This window comes from Rutilus rutilus (assembly GCF_951802725.1).
Source record: "Rutilus rutilus genome assembly, chromosome: 5".
Lineage (NCBI taxonomy): Eukaryota > Metazoa > Chordata > Actinopteri > Cypriniformes > Leuciscidae > Rutilus > Rutilus rutilus.
The window spans coordinates 49,496,821-49,523,881 of record NC_140213.1 but is presented as its reverse complement, the minus strand read 5'-3'; the positions used below and the strand labels follow the sequence as shown (position 1 = coordinate 49,523,881).

Here is a 27,061-nt window from a genome sequence, read left to right as displayed (position 1 = left end):
GACTTTGGGAATCTCTCTCTCTTTGCCTCTCTTGATGCGTGGCGCGCTGGAGTCCAGGATGTTGTGAGGAGGAGTGTGTGTGTTCTTGAGTCCCGTCACTCGACTGCCGCCATCTTTACTGTGCAGAGCGCCCACTGTCCCAACTGACAACAACACAACACACACCAGTGTTAGCTCAGAATCACTGGATAATATCAAGCGGCAACCTTCCGGTCTCTCTCGAGTCCAACACTGAGTGAGTTAAACTGCAGTTCATCCACTGGCCACTAGAGGCTGCAGAAGAGACTCAATCCCATAAACCCCTGTGTTAAAATGCCCAACTTTACAGCAGAAAAAAACATGTTTACAGCCTGATGCTAAAAGTGGTTTTGGTCTATAAAGCTGATGTTGCCCTTCATGACGACTGTGAGGGGGTGAATTTTTTTATAACTCATCCGTTTAAATTATATTAAGCCCTAAAGTTCTGCATAATTAAGGGCGTGGCCTCTTGAGTGACAGGTGGATTGCCGCTGATGTCACTACTAGTCGTTTGTCTGTTGTCTGTTAGCGTCACGTCACCTCAGCTAATCCCGCAGTTTTTCTAATGACTCTGAAGTCTGGCTCATTTATAGGAAATATTTTACTTTCGTTTTGGAGAATAATGTGTATAGATTTGGTTTTAGAGTGTTGTACCTGTGTATGAGAGTGGTTTGGTGTTGTTGAGTTGTCGCGCTCTCATAGCCTGTTGTTGTTTCTCTAGCGCCGCTAACATGTCGCCCAGATCCAACTGAACCGGCGTCCTGCTCTTCTTACCGGCTGCTTTAGACAGAGCCTCCTAAACACACACACACACACACACACACACACACACACACACACACACACACAGAGTTCTTACACATGATCTGATGCTCAGGACACTCCTGTACAGATGGAGTGTGTGTGTACCTGTAGTTTCTCCCTGTACAGATGGAGTGTGTGTGTACCTGTAGTTTCTCCCTGTACAGATGGAGTGTGTGTGTACCTGTAGTTTCTCCCTGTACAGATGGAGTGTGTGTGTACCTGTGGTTTCTCCCTGGAGTGTGTGTGTACCTGTAGTTTCTCCCTGTACAGATGGAGTGTGTGTGTACCTGTAGTTTCTCCCTGTCAGATGGAGTGTGAGTGTGTGTGTGTACCTGTACCTGTAGTTGATCCTTGTAGAGATGGGAGTGAGTGTGTGTGTGTGTGTGTGTGTACCTGTAGTTTCTCCCAGTACAGATGGTCTGTGTGTGTACCTGTAGTTTCTCCCTGTACAGATGGAGTGTGAGTGTACCTGAAGTTTCTCCCTGTACAGATGGAGTGTGTGTGTACCTGTAGTTTCTCCCAGTACAGATGGTCTGTGTGTGTACCTGTAGTTTCTCCCTGTACAGATGGAGTGTGTGTGTACCTGAAGTTTCTCCCTGTACAGATGGAGTGTGTGTGTACCTGTAGTTTCTCCCTGTACAGATGGAGTGTGTGTGTACCTGTAGTTTCTCCCTGTACAGATGGAGTGTGAGTGTGTACCTGTAGTTTCTCCCTGTACCAATGGAGTGTGAGTGTGTGTGTACCTGTAGTTTCTCCCTGTTCAGATGGAGTGTGAGTGTGTGTGTACCTGTAGTTTCTCCCTGTTCAGATGGAGTGTGTGTGTACCTGTAGTTTCTCCCTGTACAGATGGAGTGTGTGTGTACCTGTAGTTTCTTCTGCTCCATGCTAATCTCTGAGTATTCCTGCGCTGTGGCGAGAGCGGCCGCTAGCGCTTTCTTCCTCTGACTCTTGGCTCTCTTGGGAACGGAGCTGGTGATCGGGATGGGCGTCTGCACAATGCTAATGGGGGAATTCTCCGGAAGGTTATCCAGCTGCACACACACACACACACACACACACACACACACACACACAGACAGAGAGGTTTAAAGTCCTGATATACTTCATGGTGTGGCATCATTTCAAACTAAATTTAGTCAAAACAAAAGTTGGTAACACTTTATTTTACAGTGTCCTTGTTACATATGTCACATGTACTTACCATAGTAATAACAGTAAATTATGCATAATTACATGCAAATAACCCTCAACCAAACCCTAATACTACACCAACCCTATAGTAAGTACATTATTATTATTCAGTACTTAAATATATAATTACACTGTAACAATGACACCTTAAAATAAATAAAGTGTAACCCAAAGGTTTGCGCCTGGAGTTTGAAACAGCTTGTCTAAGCTAATTTTCAGAAAGTTTCCTCCGTCTGGCATACGCCTTCAAGCTAGCATTGGTCCATGTGATGATGAAGATGTAATAAGTGGGCGTGGCTCTTAGGCTCCACCTCCTTTGAGGTGTAACTCTTCTCCGATTCATTTCTTCAGTTCAGTCAGTCGACGTCAGACAAACATGAACACACTGAGAGACGCTTTATAGTAGAAACTGAAGCTGACACTGTTTTTATGTTTAATACTGTAAATCTGCTGCTTTAAAGCAATCTACTGTATAAAGCGCTGTATAAATAAACGTGATGTGACTGGAGTGTAAACATCAACATCACTATGATCAGATGCTTTCTGAACGGTTTTCTCACCGCTGGCATTTAGTTGTGTTTATTTTGTTATTGAGAGGGAATAGCACAGCAGATATCTGCATATTCATCTAATGTGGGCGGGGTCGGGATGTTCGCCAACAGTACATCACTGCAAAGATATTTCAAACTTGATTTTACCCCCAGGTGAAACACTCACCAGGTTCTTGGGAAGTTTGGGTTGAACCGGATCCGGTTTATTCCGCTGAGCAGCGCCGCCTGTGGCCAGATCAGGAAACTCATCCTCATCCTGAAAAACAGGAAAAACAGAGACAATCAACACAATAAATAGTGTACCTGTTTTTCTATCCCGGTGGGGACTTCAACCTGATTGCACACAGACTCATGGGGACTTGTGTCACAGTGGGGACCTAAATCGAGGTCCCCATGGGTAAACAAGCTTATAAATCATACAGAATGAGTTTATTTGGAAATGTAAAAATGCAGAATGTTTCCTGTGATGGGTAGGTTTAGGGGTAGGGTTAGTGTAAGGAGATAGAATATACAGTTTGTACTGTATAAAAACCATTAAGTCTATGGAGAGTCCCCACAAAGATAGTGAACCAGACATGTGTGTGTGTGTGTGTGTGTGTGTGTGTGTGTGAGAGAGTGTGAGTGTGTGAGAGTATATGTGTGTGTGTGTGTGTGTGTGTGTGTGTGTGTGTGTGTGTGTGTGTGTGTGTGTGTGTGTGTGTGTGTGTGTGTGTGTGAGTGAGTGAGTGAGTGAGTGAGTGAGTGAGCATGAGTGTGTGAGTGTGTGTGAGAGTGTGAGTGTGTGTGAGCAGTGTGTGTGTGTGTGTGTACCTGAAAGTACAGTGGCTCAGGTGTGAGGTGTGTGTTGGGTGTCTCGGGAGGGGTGGATCTCCTCGGTCCTGCTGCACGACACCCGAAGCTCATCTGGAAGTCCTGCGGGTCACATGATGCGGGTCACATGATGCAGAATAACTTACAGGTTTGGGAGAAACGCTTTTTTTTATTATATATTTTTTTTCAAAACTTGCACCTTGGAACCTGTTTGAGAGTTTGCGTTCTCGAGCTCCAAACACTGTTGTGTGTGAATGAACGTCCAGAACACATTAAAAGTTTTCAGTTAATACGGTGTGTGTTAGCGGCCCCTAACAGGGACGTGCACAGACATTTTGAGGGGCAGGGGCTCAAGTGAAATAAAGGGCACCTCTCATAATTACATTTTTTTTTTTTTTAAACAAAAAAGTATATATATTAACTAGGGCTGTCAAAGTTAGCGTGTTAATAACGCGTTAACGCAAAATCATATAAACGGCACTATTTTTTTTAACGCTCGATTAACGCAGCGTGTATTTTCTGTTTGACCCGTGGCCCAAAACCTAGTTGGAGAAATGGAGATACACAGTGTTGCCAACTTAGCGACATTGCAGACCCATTTAGCGTTTTTTCCCTTCAACAAAGCGCCCAAACCTTATTTAGTTTCTGAGAATCTACCGGTACCGCCGGTACTGCTCTCCCAGCACGCGCCCGCGCCTCTCTCTCTCTCGCTCTCTCTCTGCGTCTCGCGCTGGAGAGAGGAGCAGCGCTTTAATTCAGTTAAACACAGATATGATGTTGCTTCTCTAATTTTACATGCAAGTATAGCCGAAATCGCAAAACAGATATTGTGTTTATCTTATGTGTATTTGATTTCATCAGACGACGGCTCGATTATCAGGATTATTGTGCAGATTAACATCTTGGAAGGGAGAGCTGGTTATGTCTTAATGGGTCGCGTTTCAGTCACCATTTCATATTCATTCCGTTGTTTGACAACAGAAACAGTAAAATATACCAATGAAAACCGTTTTATTGAGAATTTAGCTTCATCAAAATGGGCACAGAGAGAGACAAACTATAATGTAGCCTAATAATAAATAATAAATGTACATTTAGCATTTTCAGAAGAGCTGCCCCGTCATGCAAAAATCTAAACATGTTTGTGTTAATTGCTCAGTGCAAAGAAAGAGAAGTAATGGGAACCTGGTATTTCTTTGTTTTTTGTACGCGTCTAATAGACATGAACAAGTTCTTTGAAAAACATCTATGACCTTTGAAACATGTCTCGTCTTCATGCTCTATGTTGACTATGGTTTCAATAATAAACATACATTTGCATAAAGCATCCATATTTATCCATGCCCACGTTGATTAGAGTATTACAAACTTGAAAAGTATTCATTTAAGGTACATTTAGAACAAATAAAAAAATGTGCGATTAATCACGAGTTAACTCATGACAATCATGCGATTAATTGATTAAAAAATTTAATCGATTGACAGCCCTAATATTAACGCAACTCTGACTTCCTTTTTAAAAAATGAATTTAAAAAGTTAATTAATTTTATCTTCCTCAAACTCACGCAATTGTTTCATTTTCAAAAGATGTCTACAAAATAATCAGTTCACACAGAAACCATGGTCTCCTTAGTATTCACTAGGTTTTAGCTTCACACAACCAAGCATCAGAATACTGAATTGCCTTAATGTTTTAATCAAATACATTAATATTATTATTGCTATGCATGTAAACACACACACACACATACACAATAACTGATGGTGACTGACATGGACTTAGTTTCACATTTGAGGGAGGACTGTATCATCAAATAAAACCTTCAAAATCCACATTTAGATGGAGTTTGTTTTAAACCTACTACACTCTTAAAAATATTCTGTGGCTTAGTATATCACCTGGAGGTGATATATGCTTATTTTATTACTAACTTATTTTATTACATGGCTTGGTTGAATTCCAATGTAGAATGCGGTGTGTTATTTTCTTGATAACAGACCGCTGTGCGGAGTATAACAGACCGTTGCCATGAAAAACAGAGCGTTGCTATGGACTCACAGGATTCTAACCGTAGAGACGGAGCATACTATTTTCTTTAGCGGAAGCAATACAATCGGATTTGAATCAATAAACTCCCTTTTAAATCAATATTTTGTGTCAAATTAATAATTTATTTGGTAGGAAGCCATGTAATAAGCGGGATAATGTATTGCGATTATCCCTTACACATTAGCTAGTCTAGTAGCTCATGAGGCATGCATGCTAGCAAAACACAGGTTAACTATATTTGTCTTTGGCTAATCAGCAGTAAATTCGAGCCTCGACCATTGCCTCGAATTTCGTTTAATCTTTTGTTCATTGCAAGCGCCACTCACCTCAGCACAAGCCAAGAAAAACACTGCTGGGAGTGGCTGCTGCTGCCAGCAGGTGTGTGTGTGTGTGTGTGTGTGTGTGTGTGTGTGTGTGTGTGTATGATGTGTGCTGAGAGAGAGAGAGGGAGAGGGAGCGCTTCAGAACTCCTGACCTGATATTTAGATATACTATTCTTCAATAAATATATTTGTTTGACAGGGAAGCTGTGCGCAAACAGGAATATATTATTTTTCAAAAATAAAAAAAAAGCACCCCAGAAAAAAGGGCACTTTCTCTCCAGGAATAAAAAGGGCAGGTGCTCACGCCCCCTTTGATGTCTATGTGTGAAACGTGCCTGGCCCCTAAGATAATAACTAATGATCTTCACAACGGAAGTGAATCAATCAAAACTAACTTTATCTGGACAATAACTTTATTCTAGAGCTGCTGTAAAGCCTCAACAATCTCTGTTACTGTAATCTCCTGTTATCACTGTAAAGCTGCTGTGAAACATCTATATTGTTAAAGCGCTGTATAACTGAAGGAGATCATGTGAGCGGTCGAGCTCTACCTGTGTGTAGCTCCTCTCAGGTGTTCTGCTGCCTCTGAAGAACGGGGTGTTCCTGTCGGCCCATGGCTTCTGGACGGCCTGCGACGAGACATTCCCCCAGCTGACCGCTGTGAACACACACACACACACACGTTTAAAGGCCCATTCACACCAAGAACGATAACTATAACAATAACTACAATGAAATCAGAATCAGAAAGAGCTTTATTGCCAAGTATGTTTGCACACACAAAGAATTTGTTTTGGTGACAGAAGAAGCTAACAGTACACAGATAGCAAAACAAAAAATAAAGATATATGTGAACAACACACATGTAAAAATATATATAATTATAACGATAACTGTAATTGACACTAACTGTGAGGACAACTATGATGATAACGAAAACTATGATGATAACTATAATTATGATGACCATAACTATAATGATAAGTATGAGAGTAACTACGAAGACACCTAGAACGATAACTAGAACTAAAATTAACAAATATGACGATAACTATAGTGAAAACTATGATGATGATAACTATAACAATACTTATAACAATAACTATGACAATTATTTTGACATGTACGACAATAACTAGGAAAATTATAATGATAACCAACTATAACTATAAAGATAAACAATAACTATAACAAAAATTTGAATAATAGCTATAAGAATAATTATAATGATAAGTGCAACATAACTATAACAATAGTGTTAACTATATTAGCGTCCACACTAGCGCACAATATATCGCCACAGCGCGCTGCAGTTGTGTCGTTTATCGCTTGAAATGCTCGAGCTCCTCGAAGCAGGAAAGATTCTGATTGGCTGTCAATGTTTTTATCATTCATCAGCTGGAAAAAAACATTCTGAAAGTGATTCCAACGATATTGTTTCTCTGTGCCGTTATCGTTATAGCTGTGCACTTTTCTTGATTATTGCGATGATAAACTTTATGGTCACAGTTATCGATCTCTGTGTGAACTAACAGAAGAACTCAGATCATGTGACAGTCGCTCAGGTGAAAGAGAGATCTTACCTGTCATGACGCCAGCGTCCACAGCCTGCAAACACACACACACACACACACACACACAGATGAGAGAACAGCAAATGTAATAATCCTCATATAAATAAACCTTCATCATTCACTCGCATTTTAAAACAAATATTTCCCCCGCGGGTCAAAATGACCTGAAGTCAAAATGACCAGAAAGATTATTTTATTTCATTTTGATAGTATCTTTTACTGCAAATTTTTTGGGAGATTTTATTTATTTATTCACCTTTAAAATTACTAGATTTAATCAATAAATAATATTTAAGCACATTCCTCAAAACTTAAATTCAAAATAACTCTTAACCCTTTTAATTCAGCTCTAAATATCAGTGTCTTTGTCGACCTCTTGTGGAGAAATAATAATATAAGATGATATTCCATGACTCTAGATGGGCTTATAGCTTATAGAAAATTTTTTTTGGTAAAGTTTTAGCATTTTTAATTAGAATTTTTAGCATATTTATGTTTTTCTATGTGACCTGAAGCATTCCTCGTATTCATTCATTCCTAAGGGGGTCAGATTGACCCGAGAGGGAAGGATTTGTTACTTTTTTAAATTTCAACCACAAAACTCCTCGAATCCATTCAATATTTTTTTGTGTATTTGTGGTTTAAGTGCGACAGAAGTCCTGAGGTCTTGGACCCCTCTGATGATGCACTCAACACTCGAACACTCAATTTTAAAAATTTTAAATGAAGTTTCTGGTCAAAATGAGCCGAGGGAAGGATGTAGCGTACCGCCGCGGGTGTGTGTTGATTGGTGGAGGTGTTGTTGGCTCCCTGGTTGTGTTTAGGACTGCAGTATCCGCTGTCACTGTCGATGTCGGCCTCACTGGCTCCCTGCTCACTGGACGACTCCTGCTGCGACGTGCGCCTGCGCCGAGCTTTATTATTCCACAGCTGAGGACTCGCCTGATCCGACACACACCTGACCGCCCCGCTGCCGGACGCCTCGCCGGGGAAATCTGAACACACACACACACACACACACACGTTTGAATGAATCATTCAGTGACTCACTCATTAACACAGTCAATAAATGAATCAGCCGTTTGAATGAATCGGTTGGAACTCAATGACTCACTCATTAACAGTGACTCGCTGCCACCTACAGGCGGTTTCAATTTCACATTTAAAGTATCTTTTTATTTTTTAAATAATTTCAAAATATCAATATTCAACGTTTTCTGTTTAAAACATCAAAACATTATTTATGCGTTTGTAACTGCAGGTTAAATGCATTAATGAGCTGCATTAAACAGACTGTGTAAATGCATCTAAACGATGCAACTTCTGTATTTTTAATATTTTATTATTCAATATTTTTTGTCAATATCGCACAGTCGGTCAAAGGTCAAAGGTCAGTGGTCAGTACCTGTCTGCTGCGCTGCGTCCACCAACAGCACCGTCTTGGACCTCCCATCAGGCCCGGTCGCACACACCTCCTTCTGCACCGCCACGCTCCGCATCACGGGACGCTTGGCTCTTATTGGCTGAGCCATCGGCTGCTGTGAGTGATGTAAACGACACATCAGGGTTAATTTAAATCACTGAATATTCTTAATATCCTAATCATTTTTTGGCATAAAAGAAAATTTATAATTTTGACCCATACAATGTATTGTTGGCTATTGCCACAAATATACCCGTGCGACATCATGTGACTGGTTTTGTGGTCCAGGGTCACATATACTGGTCGACCAATGGCACTGGATCGCCCTGCTGAATTCTGCATCAGCCATCAAAAAATCCCAATCGGTCGTGCGATATATCGTCTACGATAATATCGTGATTGTTGTTTTAATGATGCGCTGTCTGATATTATCGAGTCAGTCCTTCACTTTACAAACACACATCTAGAGACTAGAGAAGGCATGCGTGATTTACTCTATTAAAATGCATTTATAAATGTCCTTAAAATTCAAGATAAGGGGCAAAAAATATCTCTGTATGTCTTTAAATTATGTCTGTATCATTTAATATAGTTAATCAATATCACATGAAGAGTGCCGTTTTTCTCCAGATATTAGCACGACTACATTAGTTGACTTTATACAAGAGTTCAGTAAACAAGAAGTTAATCTTAAGTGACTTTTAGACACAATATTGTCTGTTTTCGCGTCTGAGCGACACACGGCGGTGTTTCCTCACTGAATGAACGAATCGTTTGAATGAATGGTTCAATGACTCACTTAGTCAAATGGCTCAGTTCGCCTATTAGTACTACACCCTAAAAGTGTGGACTCTTTTTGTAAAGAAAAAGTAGATACTTTTGAGTGTGTAGCAGAAGAGTGTGTAGCAGAAGAGTGTGTAGCAGAAGAGTAGACAAGCTTTGGGACACACTGTCTCCTCATACAATTGCGTCTTTAACGGTTGCTCTGTGTCTCATCCTGACACAGTAAACTGACCTGTCAATCATCCTGACACAGTAAACTGACCTGTCAATCAACTTGACACAGTAAACTGACCTGTCAATCATCCTGACACAGTAAACTGACCTGTCAATCAACTTGACACAGTAAACTGACCTGTCAATCATCCTGACACAGTAAACTGACCTGTCAATCATCCTGACACAGTAAACTGACCTGTCAATCATCCTGACACAGTAAACTGACCTGTCAATCATCCTGACACAGTAAACTGACCTGTCAATCATCTTGTCACAGTTAAAATTCTCCACATTCCATTTAATTTAATTCCCGCCTGTCTCGGAGAGAAACGCAGAAGTGTTGATCTGCAGTCGCGTGTCTTTCATGCGGAGACTCTCCTCGTATTAATGCAGAATGATGCATTTAAAAGTTAATGGCCAAACGGATCTTTATAAAAGTCCACATTGTTACTGCAGAGGAAATATAATGATACGGATAACATTCAATCAATATTCTTTATCAGGTTAAACTCTGATTAGTCACTCAAACCTTTATCACCATAGGTCACGCACATCCGCCATGTTTTGTAGTTTTTTAACACTTTTTACTTGTTTGTAGTTCCTCCTTCAAAGCGCAGTGGGTTGTGGGTAATATTAGCCGTTAGAGTGAGCACGGATCCACACTTAGACCAATAGTAGAGCATCCGGGGACTTCTGGCATACTCTCTATGCTTTGGGACACACTTAATCTAATCTCACACACTATTTAGGATGGATAGTGTGGACAGTGGGATGCAGGGATAGACTCACTCATTAACAGTGACTCGCTGCCACCTACTGGTGTGTGTGTGTGTACCTTGTGCAGTACAGGTGTTCGTGGGACGCCTCTCTCTCTCTGTGGCGTTGGTCTCTCGCTGCAGTCGGACACGGGGTTCAACACGCCGGCCGGCACGGGCCCCGCAAACGGCCCCGGGAAGGGCTGGTAGAAGCCCATGACAGGCGGGCAGGGCGTGGGCATGATGGCGTGGTAGTACGTGGCGTAATCGCTGGTGACGGGCGGCTGAGGGGACGACAGGATGGGGTACGCCAGGTACGGCCCGCCGGGGCTCGGGTTGAGCTGCTGCCAGCGCTGATCTCCTCCACTATACATGGGCAGCTGTCGACTGAAGGCAAGGCAAGCTGGTTACTTATAAAGCACAATTCAAACAGATAGTTGAGCAATGTGCTTTCCATTATAAAGCATATGCAAAAAGCAAGACACTAATCACAAAACAAAAACACTATTACACAACATTATGTTTCAACATCTCTCATTGAGAGGCATCGCATTTTTTGGGTGTGTGACGTTGTGTGACATGAATATAACGCAGCACTGATGGTCGAAAACAGGGGTGTCGCCAAAGACATCCAAACATCCTTAAAAACGGGTTTTCTGGTGACACAAAGGACACTTCAGCAGACACACACACACACACACAGTAGCACAAAGTGTGCACTTCCTCCAATTCAAAGTGAACAGGAAGGAAAAGCAGGAGGATCCATGGGGAACAGAGGCGATCACACACACACGCACACACACGCACACACACGCACGCACCATCTATCCAGCCGTGCACGAGGTCATTTCATAGACTTCTAATGTTTTTATATTAAGTTATTAAGTTACAAAACTTATAAATTACTTATTTATGACCATTTATGTCAACTAAGGACATTCGTGAAGGATGTCACATTTAACAAATTTCTGAAGAAAATGTTCTCCTCAAAATCCATTAAACTAAAATTAAAATGTGTGTGTGTGTGTGTGTGTGTGTGTGTGTGTGTGTGTGTGTGTGTGTGTGTGTGTAAGTGTGCGTGTGCGTCTGTCTATGTGAGTGAGTCAGTGTGTATGTATGTGTGTGTGTGTGTGTGTGTGTGTGTGTACCTGTTGCTCTGGTTCTCCTGTACGAAAGGGTAGTAGGTGTGTGTGTGTGTGTGTGTGTGTGTGTGTGTGTGTGTGTGTGTGTGTGTGTGTGTGTGCTTGTACTACTATCTTTGTGAGGACCAGTTTGAGTGTTAGCCCAGTGGAGTGAGGACAGAGAGAGTAAAGTGAGGACATGTTGGCCGGTCCTCACTCTCTGAGAGCCTTTAAAGGCCTGTTTGAGGGTCAACACTTGGTTTTAGGGATAAGGTTATAATGAGGTTAAGGGTCGGTCCAGTTGTGATGGGTAAGGTTAGGGTAAGCGGCTAGAGATTGCATTGTGTCAATGAATGTCCTCATAAAGATAGATGTACAAGAGTGTGTGTGTGTGTGTGTGTGTGTGTGTACCTGTTGCTCTGGTTCTCCTGTACGAAGGGGTAGCAGGTGATCAGGTAGGAGGGGATTTGTGTGGGCTCAGCTCCACCCTCACTGCACAGACTCATGGGTAATAATGAAGCTTCAACACCTTTCTTCTGAGGGATAAACGGTTCCACTTCAGCAGAGAGCTTCACATCCTGAAACACACACACACACACTCGTGTATTTAGACACATAACGCTGCATTACAGGGCTGAAAAACTGCATTCACTACCATTTGTTTCTGAAATGTTAGTTATGTACATATTATTAAATTGTGTGAGTGAGTGTGTGAGTGTGTGTGTGCACGTGTGTGTGAGTGAGTGAGTGAGTGAGTGAGTGAGTGAGTGAGTGAGTGTGTGAGTGCACGTGTGTGTGAGTGAGTGAGTGAGTGAGTGAGTGAGTGAGTGAGTGTGTGTGTGTGTGTGTGTGTGTGTGTGTGTGTGTGTGTGTGTGTGTGTGTGTGTGTGTGTGTGTGTGTGTGTGTGTGTGTAAAAGCATTGTGCATTATGTAAACACAGAAAAATCTAAACTACTCCAGAAATCATGCCTGAGATTTCTAAAAGCGTCATGTTTTGTAACAGGCTTGTGTCGTACGGATCATGTTATTTCGTTTTGAATGCCCTACTGCATTATGGATAATAAATCAGTCTGATATGACACGCTGAGCATGGTTTCCTCCTACAGAAGTGTGTGTGTGTGTGTGTGTGTGTGTGGGAGCACAGCATACTACCATACTACTAATACAATATCTTTTTACTGCAGAAATAGTGTGCTAGTACATCAGATGAGCCAGATGTCAGCACACACACACACACACACACACACACACACACACACACACACACACACACACACACACACACGTCTTACGGTTCAACATGTCTGAAGCACGCAGTCGAGAGATCAAACGATTAAAAACATCATACAGGTGAGTTATGACAGAAGTGACACCTCTGTCCGAGTTATTCCAGAACGGCAGCTCAAGGAATCTGGAGCGAGAACAGCGAGGTCATGTGACCGTGATGTCATCACATTCCACACGTTCTCAGGTGAAAACACTGCACTTCCTGCAGAGAAGCTCAAACTCATTCCTATAATCGTGTCACCAAGCAGGAAGAGTCAATGATTAAACAGCTGAGACACGGCACGGCACGCGCTGTACGAACACTTCCTCATCACAACATCATCATCACACAATCTCGGCACAGTCTCGGCACAGTCCCGGCACAGTCTCGGCACAATCACGGGAAAGTGAGGTAGAAAACCACCGTGAATCCGGTCGGGTGATACTAGAGGTGTAATGGTGTACGTTTCTCACTATTTGGTTGGTTCTGGGTCATGATTTCTTTTATTAATGTATGGCTGTATGATCAACATTGAGCACCAACAAGGTTATAAACACTTCTAACATTAAAACGGCGCAGTCTGAAAGCAGACAGGCTAAACTCAACAAAAGCAAGTGCAACAGTTATTGCCAGGCCAGAGGTAGACTGTTCTGCGGGAATATATATAGGGATGCACATATGAACATTTTGGCCGACACCGATAACCGATAATTCAATATATTTCAAAGCCGATAACCGATAAATTGGCTGATAAATCTATAATACATTTTTTTAACGAAAACATTAAAAATGAACATATATCGGCCGATCCCTGATATGGTGGCTGATATATCATGCATCCCTGAATATATATACACACGTCTTGCTTTTATTTCAAAAATACATAATTTATTAAAAATATTATTGTGCTCCATCTGGGCAGTCTCTAAGTCTTTAGTTTAAACTGTGACATTAAGTCAAACTGTTTGCAAAATAGAAAAATATGCACATTAATTTTAAATATGCGCATTCATTTTCACAATAGCTGCATAATGTTGCATTCACTGGAAAAGAGCGTAAGAGAGCCTGACAGCTTAAAACTTCTAATGAAATCGATGAGGCTGATTATATATTAACAAATCTAGCGATTATATGTAATAAAAACATTGATAATGTCACTTTCTCAAAAGAACAAGCAAATCTTCACTCTTGCCCGTCAGAACGGCCCTGATCCAAGATGCAATTCAATATATACAAACCGAATAAAACTAATAATAATGATGGAAGGGAAAAGATATACAAATAATAATAATAATAATAATAATAATGGCAACATCCTGATTCCCTGATTACATACACAGTCATTGTGTTCAGAAACAAAGACACATCTGATGCTGTGTGTGTGTGTAACAGTGTGAATAGAGTGTGTGTTATGGTATATAGCAGCAATTGTTCGTCTGTAGGTGGTGGGCGGAGCTCTGTACACTCTTCCGATTGTGATGTCACACACCATCTGCTCTCTCGTCCAATCAGATCCCCGACAGCAACATCAGTCCACGCTGCTAATCGAATCTCCAAATGTAAACTATCCCACCGCTCTAAACTGCTCAGCGTGAAAACAAAGCATTAATGATGAACATTAACATCATGATATTCCATAAAGCACTGGAATTGATTTGTCTCGATATCACGTGACTGTTAAAGCGTATGTGACAAAGACAAGCGGATGTAGGCGTCACATCAGGGATTAAAGTGAGGAGCTGATTAAAGTTAAGCTAATTACACAAGCAGCAGGTTTGGGCAGATTAGAGGACCCTATCAATACACACTAAAGTGAGAGTCACAGTGAAGCTACAGAGATAAAGACAAGATCACATGTTGAAGAACATTGGGAATCATACAACATTGGACCCCATTTACTTTCAGTCTATGGACTGTGAATGAAAAATCACAGTGGTTTGGAACAACGTGAGCAAGTAAATGATGACAGAATGATCATTTTTGGGTGGACTATCCCTTTAAACGTGGTAAAATGTGTGGATGAAGCTGGCAGAGAACATGCAGAACTCTTGAATGGCAGGAGTTTCATGAACGTGAAGCGATGGTCTCAACGTGGGCTGAACTAATGAGGGCGACGAGGGACGCTTTTGTCTTTTCAGCATTTCTGTGTCAAGACTTGTGTGGAGGAAACAGAGGGTTTTTGTGCTGAAGAAAGACAGGACAAAGAGAGATAGAGAGAGACAGAGAGAGAGAGAGAGAGAGAGAGAGAGAGAGTTGCTTGACCATTTTTAATCTTCTGTATCATATCTGATCAAATTTGCATCATTGATTCTGATATTTTCCTGTTTATTACTGCTTTTAAACTATCTGAATAGTATTAAGAGCTGTAGAAATAAAGGTGGTTTGACTTTGAGTGACTCCATCCATGCATTCTGTTTGTAAAGATGTTTTAAGGACTGAGACCAAAAAGTGGATCTTCATCATTACATCTTCTACATGCACTTAAGTTCTAAATCCAATGAATGTATATAGTGCTGGGCAACGATTAATCGCATCCAAAATAAATATATGTGTGTACTGTGTATAATTATTTTCTATAAATATACACATATGCATGTATATATTATTTAAGAAATATTTGCATGCATGTAATTGTATATAACACATTTTTCTTTATATATACCAAATAATTATACACAGTACACACACACACACACATATATTATGTAAACACAATCTTTTATTTAGGATGTGATTAATCGTTGCCCAGCACTAAACTGTGCTTTAGAGATCAGTTTTGGTTGGAAGAGCTCTGACCATCCTGAACTGATACTGATGTTTCTGTAAACGTGTGCTGAGCGCCACACAGCCGGCCGCTGAGGTTACCAGGTAAAATAACAAATATAAAAAACTAGTGGTTTCGCATTACAAATACATTAAGGTAATCACTTAAAAACTTTTCTAATTTTGGACCTGGACTTTTTGAGAAAGTGTGGGTCACGACAGCATCGCTCTGAGAACACAAACACACGTGATACAGCTCTGATTGGACAGACTTGAGCAGGAACACGAGGAGAAATGCACAGAAACGCATCTGAGCGACAGGAACATCACTGACGCGCGAGGAATGTGATCAATGCAGAAAAACCTGACGGATCAGATGCGATCGGTGTCTGCAGAAACCAGCAACACACACACACACACACACTCCAATCCAGACCAAATAAACAGAGAACCTGACGGATCAGATGCGATCGGTGTCTGCAGAAACCAGCAACACACACACACACACACACACACACACACACACAATCCAGACCAAATAAACAGAGAACCTGACGGATCAGAAGCGATCTGTGTCTGCAGAAACCAGCAAAACACACACACACACACACACACACACACACACCAATCCAGACCAAATAAACAAATAAACTCACTGTGATATCACAGTCACTATACTATAAGTCATGTGATATTAGTCACAATATAACAGTCAATCTGTAATCAGATATGTAATATCACAGTCAATCCGTTCAATCAGTCATGTAATATCACAGTCAATCTGTACAGTCAGTCATGTAATATCAGTCAATCTGTACAGTCAGTCATGTAATATCACAGTCAATCTGTACAGTCAGTCATGTAATATCACAGTCGATCTGTACAGTCAGTCATGTAATATCACAGTCAATCTGTACAGTCAGTCATGTAATATCAGTCAATCTGTACAGTCAGTCATGTAATATCACAGTCAATCTGTAGAGTCAGTCATGTAATATCACAGTCGATCCGTTCAATCAGTCATGTAATATCACAGTCGATCCATACAGTCAGTCATGTAATATCACAGTCGATCCGTACAGTCAGTCATGTAATATCACAGTCGATCCGTTCAATCAGTCATGTAATATCACAGTCGATCCGTACAGTCAGTCATGTAATATCACAGTCAATCCGTACAGTCAATCATGTAATATCACAGTCAATCCGTTCAATCAGTCATGTAATATCACAGTCACTGTACAGTCAGTCATGTAATATCAGTCAATCTGTACAGTCAGTCATGTAATACAGTCAATCTGTAGAGTCAGTCATGTAATATCACAGTCGATCTGTACAGTCAGTCATGTAATATCACAGTCAGTCATGTAATATCACAGTCACTGTAGAGTCAGTCATGTAATATCACAGTCAATCCGTACAGTCAGTCATGTAATATCACAGTCAATCTGTACAGTCAGTCATGTAATATCACAGTCAATCTGTACAGTCAGTCATGTAATATCACAGTCAATCTGTACAGTCAGTCATGTAATATCACAGTCGATCTGTACAGTCAGTCATGTAATATCACAGTCAATCCGTACAGTAAGTTATGTAATATCACAGTCGATCCGTACAGTCAGTTATGTAATATCAATCTGTACAGTCAGTCATGTAATATCACAGTCGATCCGTTCAATCAGTCATGTAATATCACAGTCAATCCGTACAGTAAGTTATGTAATATCACAGTCGATCCGTACAGTCAGTTATGTAATATCAATCTGTACAGTCAGTCATGTAATATCAGTCAATTCGTACAGTCATGTAATATCACAGTCGATCTGTACAGTCAGTCATGTAATATCAGTCAATTCGTACGGTCATGTAATATCACAGTCGATCCATACAGTCAGTTATGTAATATCAGTCAATCCGTACAGTCATGTAATATCACAGTCAATCTGTACAGTCAGTCATGTAATATCACAGTCGATCCATACAGTCAGTCATGTAATATCACAGTCAATCCGTACAGTCAGTCATGTAATATCACAGTCACTGTAGAGTCAGTCATGTAATATCACAGTCGATCCGTACAGTCAGTCATGTAATATCACAGTCACTGTAGAGTCAGTCATGTAATATCACAGTCGATCCGTACAGTCAGTCATGTAATAGTCAATCCGTACAGTCAGTCATGTAATATCACAGTCAATCCGTACAGTCAGTCATGTAATATCAGTCGATCTGTACAGTCAGTCATGTAATATCACAGTCGATCCGTACAGTCAGTCATGTAATATCACAGTCAATCCGTACAGTCAGTCAATATCAGTCACTGTAGAGTCAGTCATGTAATATCACAGTCAATCCGTACAGTCAGTCATGTAATATCAGTCACTGTAGAGTCAGTCATGTAATATCACAGTCAATCCGTACAGTCAGTCATGTAATATCACAGTCAATCCGTACAGTCAGTCATGTAATATCAGTCACTGTAGAGTCAGTCATGTAATATCACAGTCGATCCGTACAGTCAGTCATGTAATATCACAGTCAATCCGTAAAGTCAGTCATGTAATATCAGTCACTGTAGAGTCAGTCATGTAATATCAGTCAATCCGTACAGTCAGTCATGTAATATCAGTCAATCTGTACAGTCAGTCATGTAATATCACAGTCGATCTGTACAGTCAGTCATGTAATATCACAGTCGATCCGTACAGTCAGTCATGTAATATCACAGTCGATCCGTACAGTCAGTCATGTAAAATCACAGTCAATCTGTACAGTCAGTTATGTAATATCACAGTCACTGTACAGTCAGTCATGTAATATCACAGTCAATCTGTACAGTCAGTCATGTAATACAGTCGATCTGTACAGTCAGTCATGTAATATCACAGTCAATCCATACAGTCAGTCATGTAATATCAGTCAATCCGTACAGTCAGTCATGTAATATCAGTCACTGTAGAGTCAGTCATGTAATATCAGTCAATCCGTACAGTCAGTTATGTAATATCAGTCAATCCGTACAGTCAGTCATGTAACATCACAGTCAATCCGTACAGTCAGTCATATAATATCACAGTCTATCCGTACTAGTCAGTCATGTAATATCACAGTCACTGTAGAGTAGGGTTGCGCGATATGCTCCATTTTCATATCGTCCTATCGTCAGCCTGTGAGATCGGCGATACACGATATTATCGTGAGGGGGCGGGGCTTACTTATTTGATTATTAACTTGCTTATTTACTCATCAATTTGCTTGTTTTATTACTTCGTTTTAAATGAGAATCTTTTTTCTATTTTGCTAGCAAAGGTGGAGTGTTTATTAATAGGCTAAATCAGGTTATTTCCTGGTATAGTGAGGAAAAAAAAAAAGATCCTAATCATTCTTGTATCTGACTCGGAGTATTTCAACATGTCAGCGGGAAATTTACGGACACACATTATCCTCTCATGCCGTTACAGATCTGCAGCATTTTGACTGTTTGACGAGATGTGAACACGTTTTAATTTCTTGATTCAAGAAAGAGTCGGAGTCTGCGATATATCTCCTCCTACCAGTGCTCTCTCTGTCTGGATGCACTTCACATGCGCACCGCACTTCAATAACGCAGGTGTTTTAAATGCCAGGAGAAATCAGAGGCAAAAATCTAAAAGTCGATCGGTTATACGCCGACTTAAACTTATGACTTGACTCTGATAAAGGAAAACGGGTTAATCCGTTTACATGACCACATGCATTGTCAGTTTATTCAGCATAATCGAGTTAATAACGTGCATGTAAACGCGCTCAATCCCTGAAAACGAAAGCAGAAACGGACTGAGCTTTCGCTGCATTAACAGCACGTTCTCTCAGAGTCGACGGTGGATAACGGTACAGCAACTATCTTAATTTACTGGCTGAATATTTCTCTTGTGGACTTACATTATTGACAGCGAAATAATTAGAAGAATATTTCTTGTTAAACAAGTTTGAAGTTGCTTGTGATTTTCACAGATGGCAGAGTTTCACAGATGCTTCGTGAACTAAAGACTTTTATTAGGCCTAGGCGGCCTATATCATTTTATTGATATTATTATTATAATTAATATTTTGTAATTGTATTGTTTTTAGTGTTATTCGTGTCATTAAATATTTTGTTAATGTGCTATGGAAACAAAATACTGACGAACAACGATGCCGCGTCTTCATCTAGGCTCTGTATAAAAATTATGCGTCTGTTAAAGCACTCTTGACAATTTGTGAATGGATCACCTTGCAATGAAATTTCATTGTGGGATGTAGTTTTTGTTTTGTCTGTTTTAAAAACATTTTCTTTGAGGAGTCCTCATACGCGCGTGATATGGCGCAAGTGTGGTTATGTGGTGATGTCGTTATGAATTTAGGCAAGGCAAATATAATTGTAGTTCCTAATTAATTTAATAACTATACTAGCTTCATAATAATAATAATGATTTAATACATTAATGGAAAAACGAGCCAATTATCGTATTGATATCGGCAAAGGCATCTGCCATCGGCGATATCTCTGTCTATCGTCGATACACGATACTATCGTCTATCGGCACAACCCTACTGTAGAGTCAGTCATGTAATATCAGTCAATCTGTACAGTCAGTCATGTAATATCAGTCACTGTAGAGTCAGTTATGTAATATCAATCCGTACAGTCAGTCATGTAATATCACAGTCGATCCATACAGTCAGTTATGTAATATCAGTCAATCCATACAGTCAGTCATGTAATATCACAGTCAATCCATACAGTCAGTCATGTAATATCAGTCACTGTAGAGTCAGTCATGTAATATCAGTCAATCCATACAGTCAGTCATGTAATATCAGTCAATCCATACAGTCAGTCATGTAATATCACAGTCGATCCGTACAGTCAGTCATGTAATATCAGTCAATCTGTACAGTCAGTCATGTAATATCACAGTCAATCTGTACAGTCAGTCATGTAATATCACAGTCAATCTGTACAGTCAGTCATGTAATATCACAGTCGATCCATACAGTCAGTCATGTGATATCACAGTCGATCCATACAGTCAGTCATGTAATATCACAGTCGATCCATACAGTCAGTCATGTAACATCACAGTCAATCCGTACAGTCAGTCATATAATATCACAGTCTATCCGTACTAGTCAGTCATGTAATATCACAGTCACTGTAGAGTCAGTCATGTAATATCAGTCAATCTGTACAGTCAGTCATGTAATATCACAGTCGATCCATACAGTCAGTCATGTAATATCACAGTCGATCCGTACAGTCAGTCATGTAATATCAGTCAATCCATACAGTCAGTCATGTAATATCACAGTCGATCCATACAGTCAGTCATGTAATATCAGTCAATCCATACAGTCAGTCATGTAATATCACAGTCGATCCATACAGTCAGTCATGTAATATCAGTCAATCCATACAGTCAGTCATGTAATATCACAGTCGATCCATACAGTCAGTCATGTAATATCACCGTCGATCCATACAGTCAGTTATGTAATATCAGTCAATCCATACAGTCAGTCATGTAATATCAGTCAATCCATACAGTCAGTCATGTAATATCACAGTCGATCCATAGTCAGTCATGTAATATCAGTCAATCCATACAGTCAGTCATGTAATATCACAGTCGATCCGTACAGTCAGTCATGTAATATCACAGTCGATCTGTACAGTCAGTCATGTAATAGGCCTATCACAGTCGATCTGTACAGTTAGTCATGTAATACCACAGTCGATCCGTACAGTCAGTCATGTAATATCACAGTCGATCCGTACAGTTATGTAATATCACAGCACAGTCAATCTGTACAGTCAGTCATGTAATATCACAGTCGATCTGTACAGTCAGTCATGTAATATCACAGTCGATCTGTACAGTCAGTCATGTAATATCACAGTCGATCCGTACAGTCAGTCATGTAATATCACAGTCGATCTGTACAGTCAGTCATGTAATATCACAGTCAATCTGTACAGTCAGTCATGTAATATCACAGTCGATCTGTACAGTCAGTCATGTAATATCACAGTCGATCCGTACAGTCAGTCATGTAATATCACAGTCGATCTTTACAGTCAGTCATGTAATATCACAGTCAATCTGTACAGTCAGTCATGTAATATCACAGTCACTGTACAGTCAGTCATGTAATATCAGTCACTGTAGAGTCAGTCATGTAATATCACAGTCAATCCGTACAGTCAGTCATGTAATATCAGTCAATCCGTACAGTCAGTCATGTAATATCACAGTCGATCTGTACAGTCAGTCATGTAATATCAGTCGATCTGTACAGTCAGTTATGTAATATCAGTCAATCCGTACAGTCAGTCATGTAATATCACAGTCGATCTGTACAGTCAGTCATGTAATATCACAGTCACTGTACAGTCAGTCATGTAATATCACAGTCGATCCGTACAGTCAGTAATGTAATATCAGTCAATCCGTACAGTCAGTCATGTAATATCACAGTCAATCCGTACAGTCAGTCATGTAATATCAGTCAATCCGTACAGTCAGTCATGTAATATCACAGTCAATCTGTACAGTCAGTCATGTAATATCACAGTCACTGTACAGTCAGTCATGTAATATCACAGTCGATCCGTACAGTCAGTAATGTAATATCACAGTCGATCTGTACAGTCAGTCATGTAATATCACAGTCAATCTGTACAGTCAATCATGTAATATCACAGTCACTGTAGAGTCAGTCATGTAATATCACAGTCAATCCGTACAGTCAATCATATAATATCACAGTCAATCCGTACAGTCAATCATGTAATATCACAGTCAATCTGTCCAGTCAGTCATGTAATATCACAGTCACTGTACAGTCAGTCATGTAATATCACAGTCGATCCGTACAGTCAGTCATGTAATATCAGTCAATCCATACAGTCAGTCATGTAATATCACAGTCAATCCATACAGTCAGTCATGTAATATCAGTCAATCCATACAGTCAGTCATGTAATATCACAGTCACTGTACAGTCAGTCATGTAATATCGTATGTTATTGTTTCTACACAGAGGGTCAATCACTCACATTTCAACCCTCATAAAGCAGATGTATGTGGTCAATAACCACGCTTCCTGATGTGTAACTACAGTACAGTGCTGGTACTATGGTACTTTCACGTATACCGTAGTAATCATTCCCGTCTTGATGTGCCATACAATTTTTTTACTCGGTTCTCTGAATTACTTAAAAAGACAGAGTATTACTACGGTACTGTAACATTATATTATTAATAGGGGATTATATATACTCACACAAACGCTACGCGAGTATTGAGCTCTGGTAATAATCGCCATGTTCACTGATATTTCATTAATCACTGTTATGGATCTAACGTTAGATTTGTTTCATTGATCATAACAGGGGCGTCATTGTTTTGACGCGTCCCTTCGCTCTCAGCATCGCGTCAGCTCTGATATACACAACTAACACACACACGAACACAAATAAACGCATATTTCACACACATGTGAGTGTTTGGTCACAATAATAATCCGTCATTATGCAGTTTTGGACTTTAATCCCGCGAGCGCTGCTAATGCTAAAGCTAATGTGAGGCCAGCGGGTGTTAATCGCGTTCGTGTGTCGATAAATCGAGTTACCTTTCTCTCTCCAGCGTCCATCTCGCACACCGACACCGGAACCGAGCCGCGGGCTGCTGTCAGGAGGCCGCTAACGGAGACATGATCCGGTGCTCCGGTTCTGATGTCCGTCACTGACTGACTGACTGATTGACTGACTGACACTCATCTGGGACGGAAGCCGCGGAGGGTCATAAAGGATGTGCGTTTCTGTAATTCTGTCAAGATGCCGTTAGGGGGCGCGCGAGAGCAGGAAACTCAACTCACACGCATGCGCAGAAATAACAGCAACCGAGATATTTCTTATTTAAAAAAATAATAATTATTGAACAATATGTCATGTACAAAAAAACATGACAACACAAATATATAATTACACTATGACAGTAGGATCAGGTGCAAAATTGCATTACAGAAAAGAAGAAGAAAAGAAAAAAAAAGAGGGGGGAAAAAAGGAAGAGAGGGTTTATTTTTCACGTCATATTCTTCCTTTGTAGCAAAACGTTGTTGTGTTTTCATCATTTTAAGGGCATAAGAAAGATATTCATTGTAAAATACACAGGACTTAGGTTTCACTTTCAGGTATTTAGATATATAGTATATATTATATATATAAAATGTAACAGCAACCGAGATGTTCAGTGAGTTTTATCATCAGTTGACGATTTCAAATTGACATGAGTTGCTGTTGCAATTTGATTTATATAAACAAAGACAATAATCAGGCCTGTGATTTTATCATCACCAACACCAAAGCAACATTTTTTGCTTAAGATGTATTGTATAATATACAATTATATATAAGATATAGTTATCTATAAGCTAGTGTGTTCCAAAACAATGACAAAATTCACATTTTGAAGATATAAGTGCAAAACCTACAGTCACTCACTTCCACAAATATGGATCAGTGATTTTGATGACATCACTCTGCACTTCAGCTTCTCATCAGATTTTCTGTCCAATCAAATGCTCTCTACAATCTTAAGCTCCGCCCCCTTCATTATAAATAGACGCGCTGAAATCAGTCACTTGTTCACACATTTACTATTGTCTACATGGTGAATGGCACATAGCGCACTACATAGGGGATAGGGAGCGATTCAGACAGTGTAAATATGCTTTTCATTGGAGAGAATGAAGTGGGACTTTAAGCTTCAACATGATACACACACACACACACACAGAGAGAGAGAGAGAGAGACTTATGCGACACCCAGTATTGTAAAGCTCAGATTTGTTTTGTGCATTTTCCCAAAATTAATGATGTCATTGTGTTTCTGTGAATTCATGAAAAGAAAGCTCTATTTTTATCCCGACCCATACGTCCCACAACACAATACTGTTCTCAGTATTCTTCAAAACAACCCTAAAAATACTGGCACAGAAAACATAAACCAGCCATTGAGTTGTACACATGTTTACAGTGATAATCTACAGCAATTGTGTTGTTATCTGATGGGCCGGACACTAGCAACCCACACAAGTGTGCACTTACACACTTCAAGCCTTTATAGGGTGCGAATTACACACAACATGACTATACTGTACATTATCATTTCCAAATGTCTGTCAATTAAACAAGATGTACTGTACAAATTCATTAATTCATGATACCTAATTTAGAATACAATCTGTAATACAACATGCCATCCATAATTGTATTTTAATATTAAAAAATGAATTATTGTATGTAGAAATTGACATGTAGGCTACATAAACATTGTTCAGTCTGCTAACTTTGGTGTGATGTTCACATATGCAAGATTACTGCAGTGACCGATACACTGAATAAACAGAAATCCTTTATTTATTGCATAGACTACTCTAGAATATACTATGGAAGCTTGTTTCCGCCACAGAGTGAAAAATAAAAAAGGTAATTGCGACTTTTTAATCTCACAATTCTGACTTTTTATCTCAGAATTACGTGATATAAAGTCAGAATTGCGAGATATAAAGTCAGAATTGTGAGATATAAAGTCAGAATTGCGTGAAATAAAGTCAGAATTGCGTGAAATAAAGTCAGAATTGTGAGTTATAAAGTCAGAATTGTGAGTTATAAAGTCAGAATTGTGAGATATAAAGTCAGAATTGCGTGAAATAAAGTTAGAATTGCGAGATATAAAGTCAGAATTGTGAGTTATAAAGTCAGAATTGCGTGAAATAAAGTCAGAATTGCGTGAAATAAAGTCAGAATTGTGAGTTATAAAGTCAGAATTGTGAGTTATAAAGTCAGAATTGTGAGATATAAAGTCAGAATTGCGTGAAATAAAGTTAGAATTGCGAGATATAAAGTCAGAATTGTGAGTTATAAAGTCAGAATTGCGTGAAATAAAGTCAGAATTACGTGATATAAAGTCAGAATTGCGAGATATAAAGTCAGAATTGTGAGATATAAAGTCAGAATTGCGTGAAATAAAGTCAGAATTACGTGATATAAAGTCAGAATTGTGAGTTATAAAGTCAGAATTGTGAGATATAAAGTCAGAATTGCGTGAAATAAAGTCAGAATTGCGAGATATAAAGTCAGAATTGTGAGTTATAAAGTCAGAATTGTGAGATATAAAGTCAGAATTGCGAGATATAAAGTCAGAATTGCGTGAAATAAAGTCGCAATTCCGTGTTATAAAGTCAGAATTGCGTGTTATAAAGTCAGAATTGCGAGAGGTAAAGTCAGAATTGTGAGATAAAGTCAGAATTGCGAGATATAAAGTCAGAATTGTGAGTTATAAAGTCAGAATTGTGAGATATAAAGTCAGAATTGCGAGATATAAAGTCAGAATTGCGTGAAATAAAGTCGCAATTCCGTGTTATAAAGTCAGAATTGCGTGTTATAAAGTCAGAATTGCGAGAGGTAAAGTCAGAATTGTGAGATAAAGTCAGAATTGCGAGATATAAAGTCAGAATTGTGAGTTATAAAGTCAGAATTGTGAGATATAAAGTCAGAATTGTGAGATATAAAGTCAGAATTGCGAGATATAAAGTCAGAATTGCGAGATATAAAGTCAGAATTGTGAGTTATAAAGTCAGAATTGCGAGATATAAAGTCAGAATTGCGAGATATAAAGTCAGAATTGTGAGTTATAAAGTCAGAATTGTGAGATATAAAGTCAGAATTGTGAGATATAAAGTCAGAATTGTGAGTTATAAAGTCAGAATTGCGAGATATAAAGTCAGAATTGTGAGTTATAAAGTCAGAATTGTGATATAAAGTCAGAATTGTGAGATATAAAGTCAGAATTGTGAGATATAAAGTCAGAATTGCGTGTTATAAAGTCAGAATTGTGAGATATAAAGTCAGAATTGCGTGTTATAAAGTCAGAATTGTGAGATATAAAGTCAGAATTGCGTCTTATAAAGTCAGAATTGCGAGATATAAAGTCAGAATTGCGTCTTATAAAGTCAGAATTGTGAGATATAAAGTCAGAATTGCGTTAAATCGACTTTATATCTCGCAATTCTGACTTCATATCTCACAATTCTGACTTTATATCTCACCATTGCGACTTTATTTCAAGCAATTGCGACTTTATTTCACGCAATTCTGACTTTATAACACGCAATTCTGACTTTATAACACGCAATTGCGACTTAATTTCACGCAATTCTGACTTTATAACACGCAATTCTGACTTTATAAGACGCAATTCTGACTTTATATCTCGCAATTCTGACTTTATATCTCACCATTGCGACTTTATTTCAAGCAATTGCGACTTTATTTCACGCAATTCTGACTTTATAACACGCAATTCTGACTTTATAACACGCA

The 27,061-nt window shown here is 39.5% G+C and overlaps 1 protein-coding gene across 2 annotated transcripts in view; it reads right to left on the bottom strand.

Annotated features, from left to right (window-relative positions):
* secisbp2l (SECIS binding protein 2-like) overlaps window positions 1-23,452 on the bottom strand; it is a 32,719-nt gene extending 9,267 nt beyond the window's left edge. The window contains exons 1-12 of one of the 2 annotated variants that reach the window (XM_084409397.1): window positions 23,308-23,452; window positions 12,032-12,198; window positions 10,580-10,886; window positions 8,728-8,860; window positions 8,091-8,317; window positions 7,332-7,356; window positions 6,300-6,406; window positions 3,375-3,476; window positions 2,731-2,820; window positions 1,686-1,853; window positions 673-814; window positions 1-143 (exon numbers count right to left, since the gene is read on the bottom strand). The exon at window positions 1-143 is cut by the window's left edge and continues 24 nt beyond it. In XM_084409397.1, coding sequence (XP_084265523.1) covers window positions 1-143; window positions 673-814; window positions 1,686-1,853; window positions 2,731-2,820; window positions 3,375-3,476; window positions 6,300-6,406; window positions 7,332-7,356; window positions 8,091-8,317; window positions 8,728-8,860; window positions 10,580-10,886; window positions 12,032-12,198; window positions 23,308-23,328 — 1,632 coding nt within the window. In that variant the 5' untranslated portion in view covers window positions 23,329-23,452. The remainder of the gene's footprint in view (window positions 144-672; window positions 815-1,685; window positions 1,854-2,730; window positions 2,821-3,374; window positions 3,477-6,299; window positions 6,407-7,331; window positions 7,357-8,090; window positions 8,318-8,727; window positions 8,861-10,579; window positions 10,887-12,031; window positions 12,199-23,307) is intronic. The other variant, XM_084409398.1, reaches the window with a different exon arrangement.
* Between the last annotated feature and the right edge of the window lie 3,609 nt (window positions 23,453-27,061).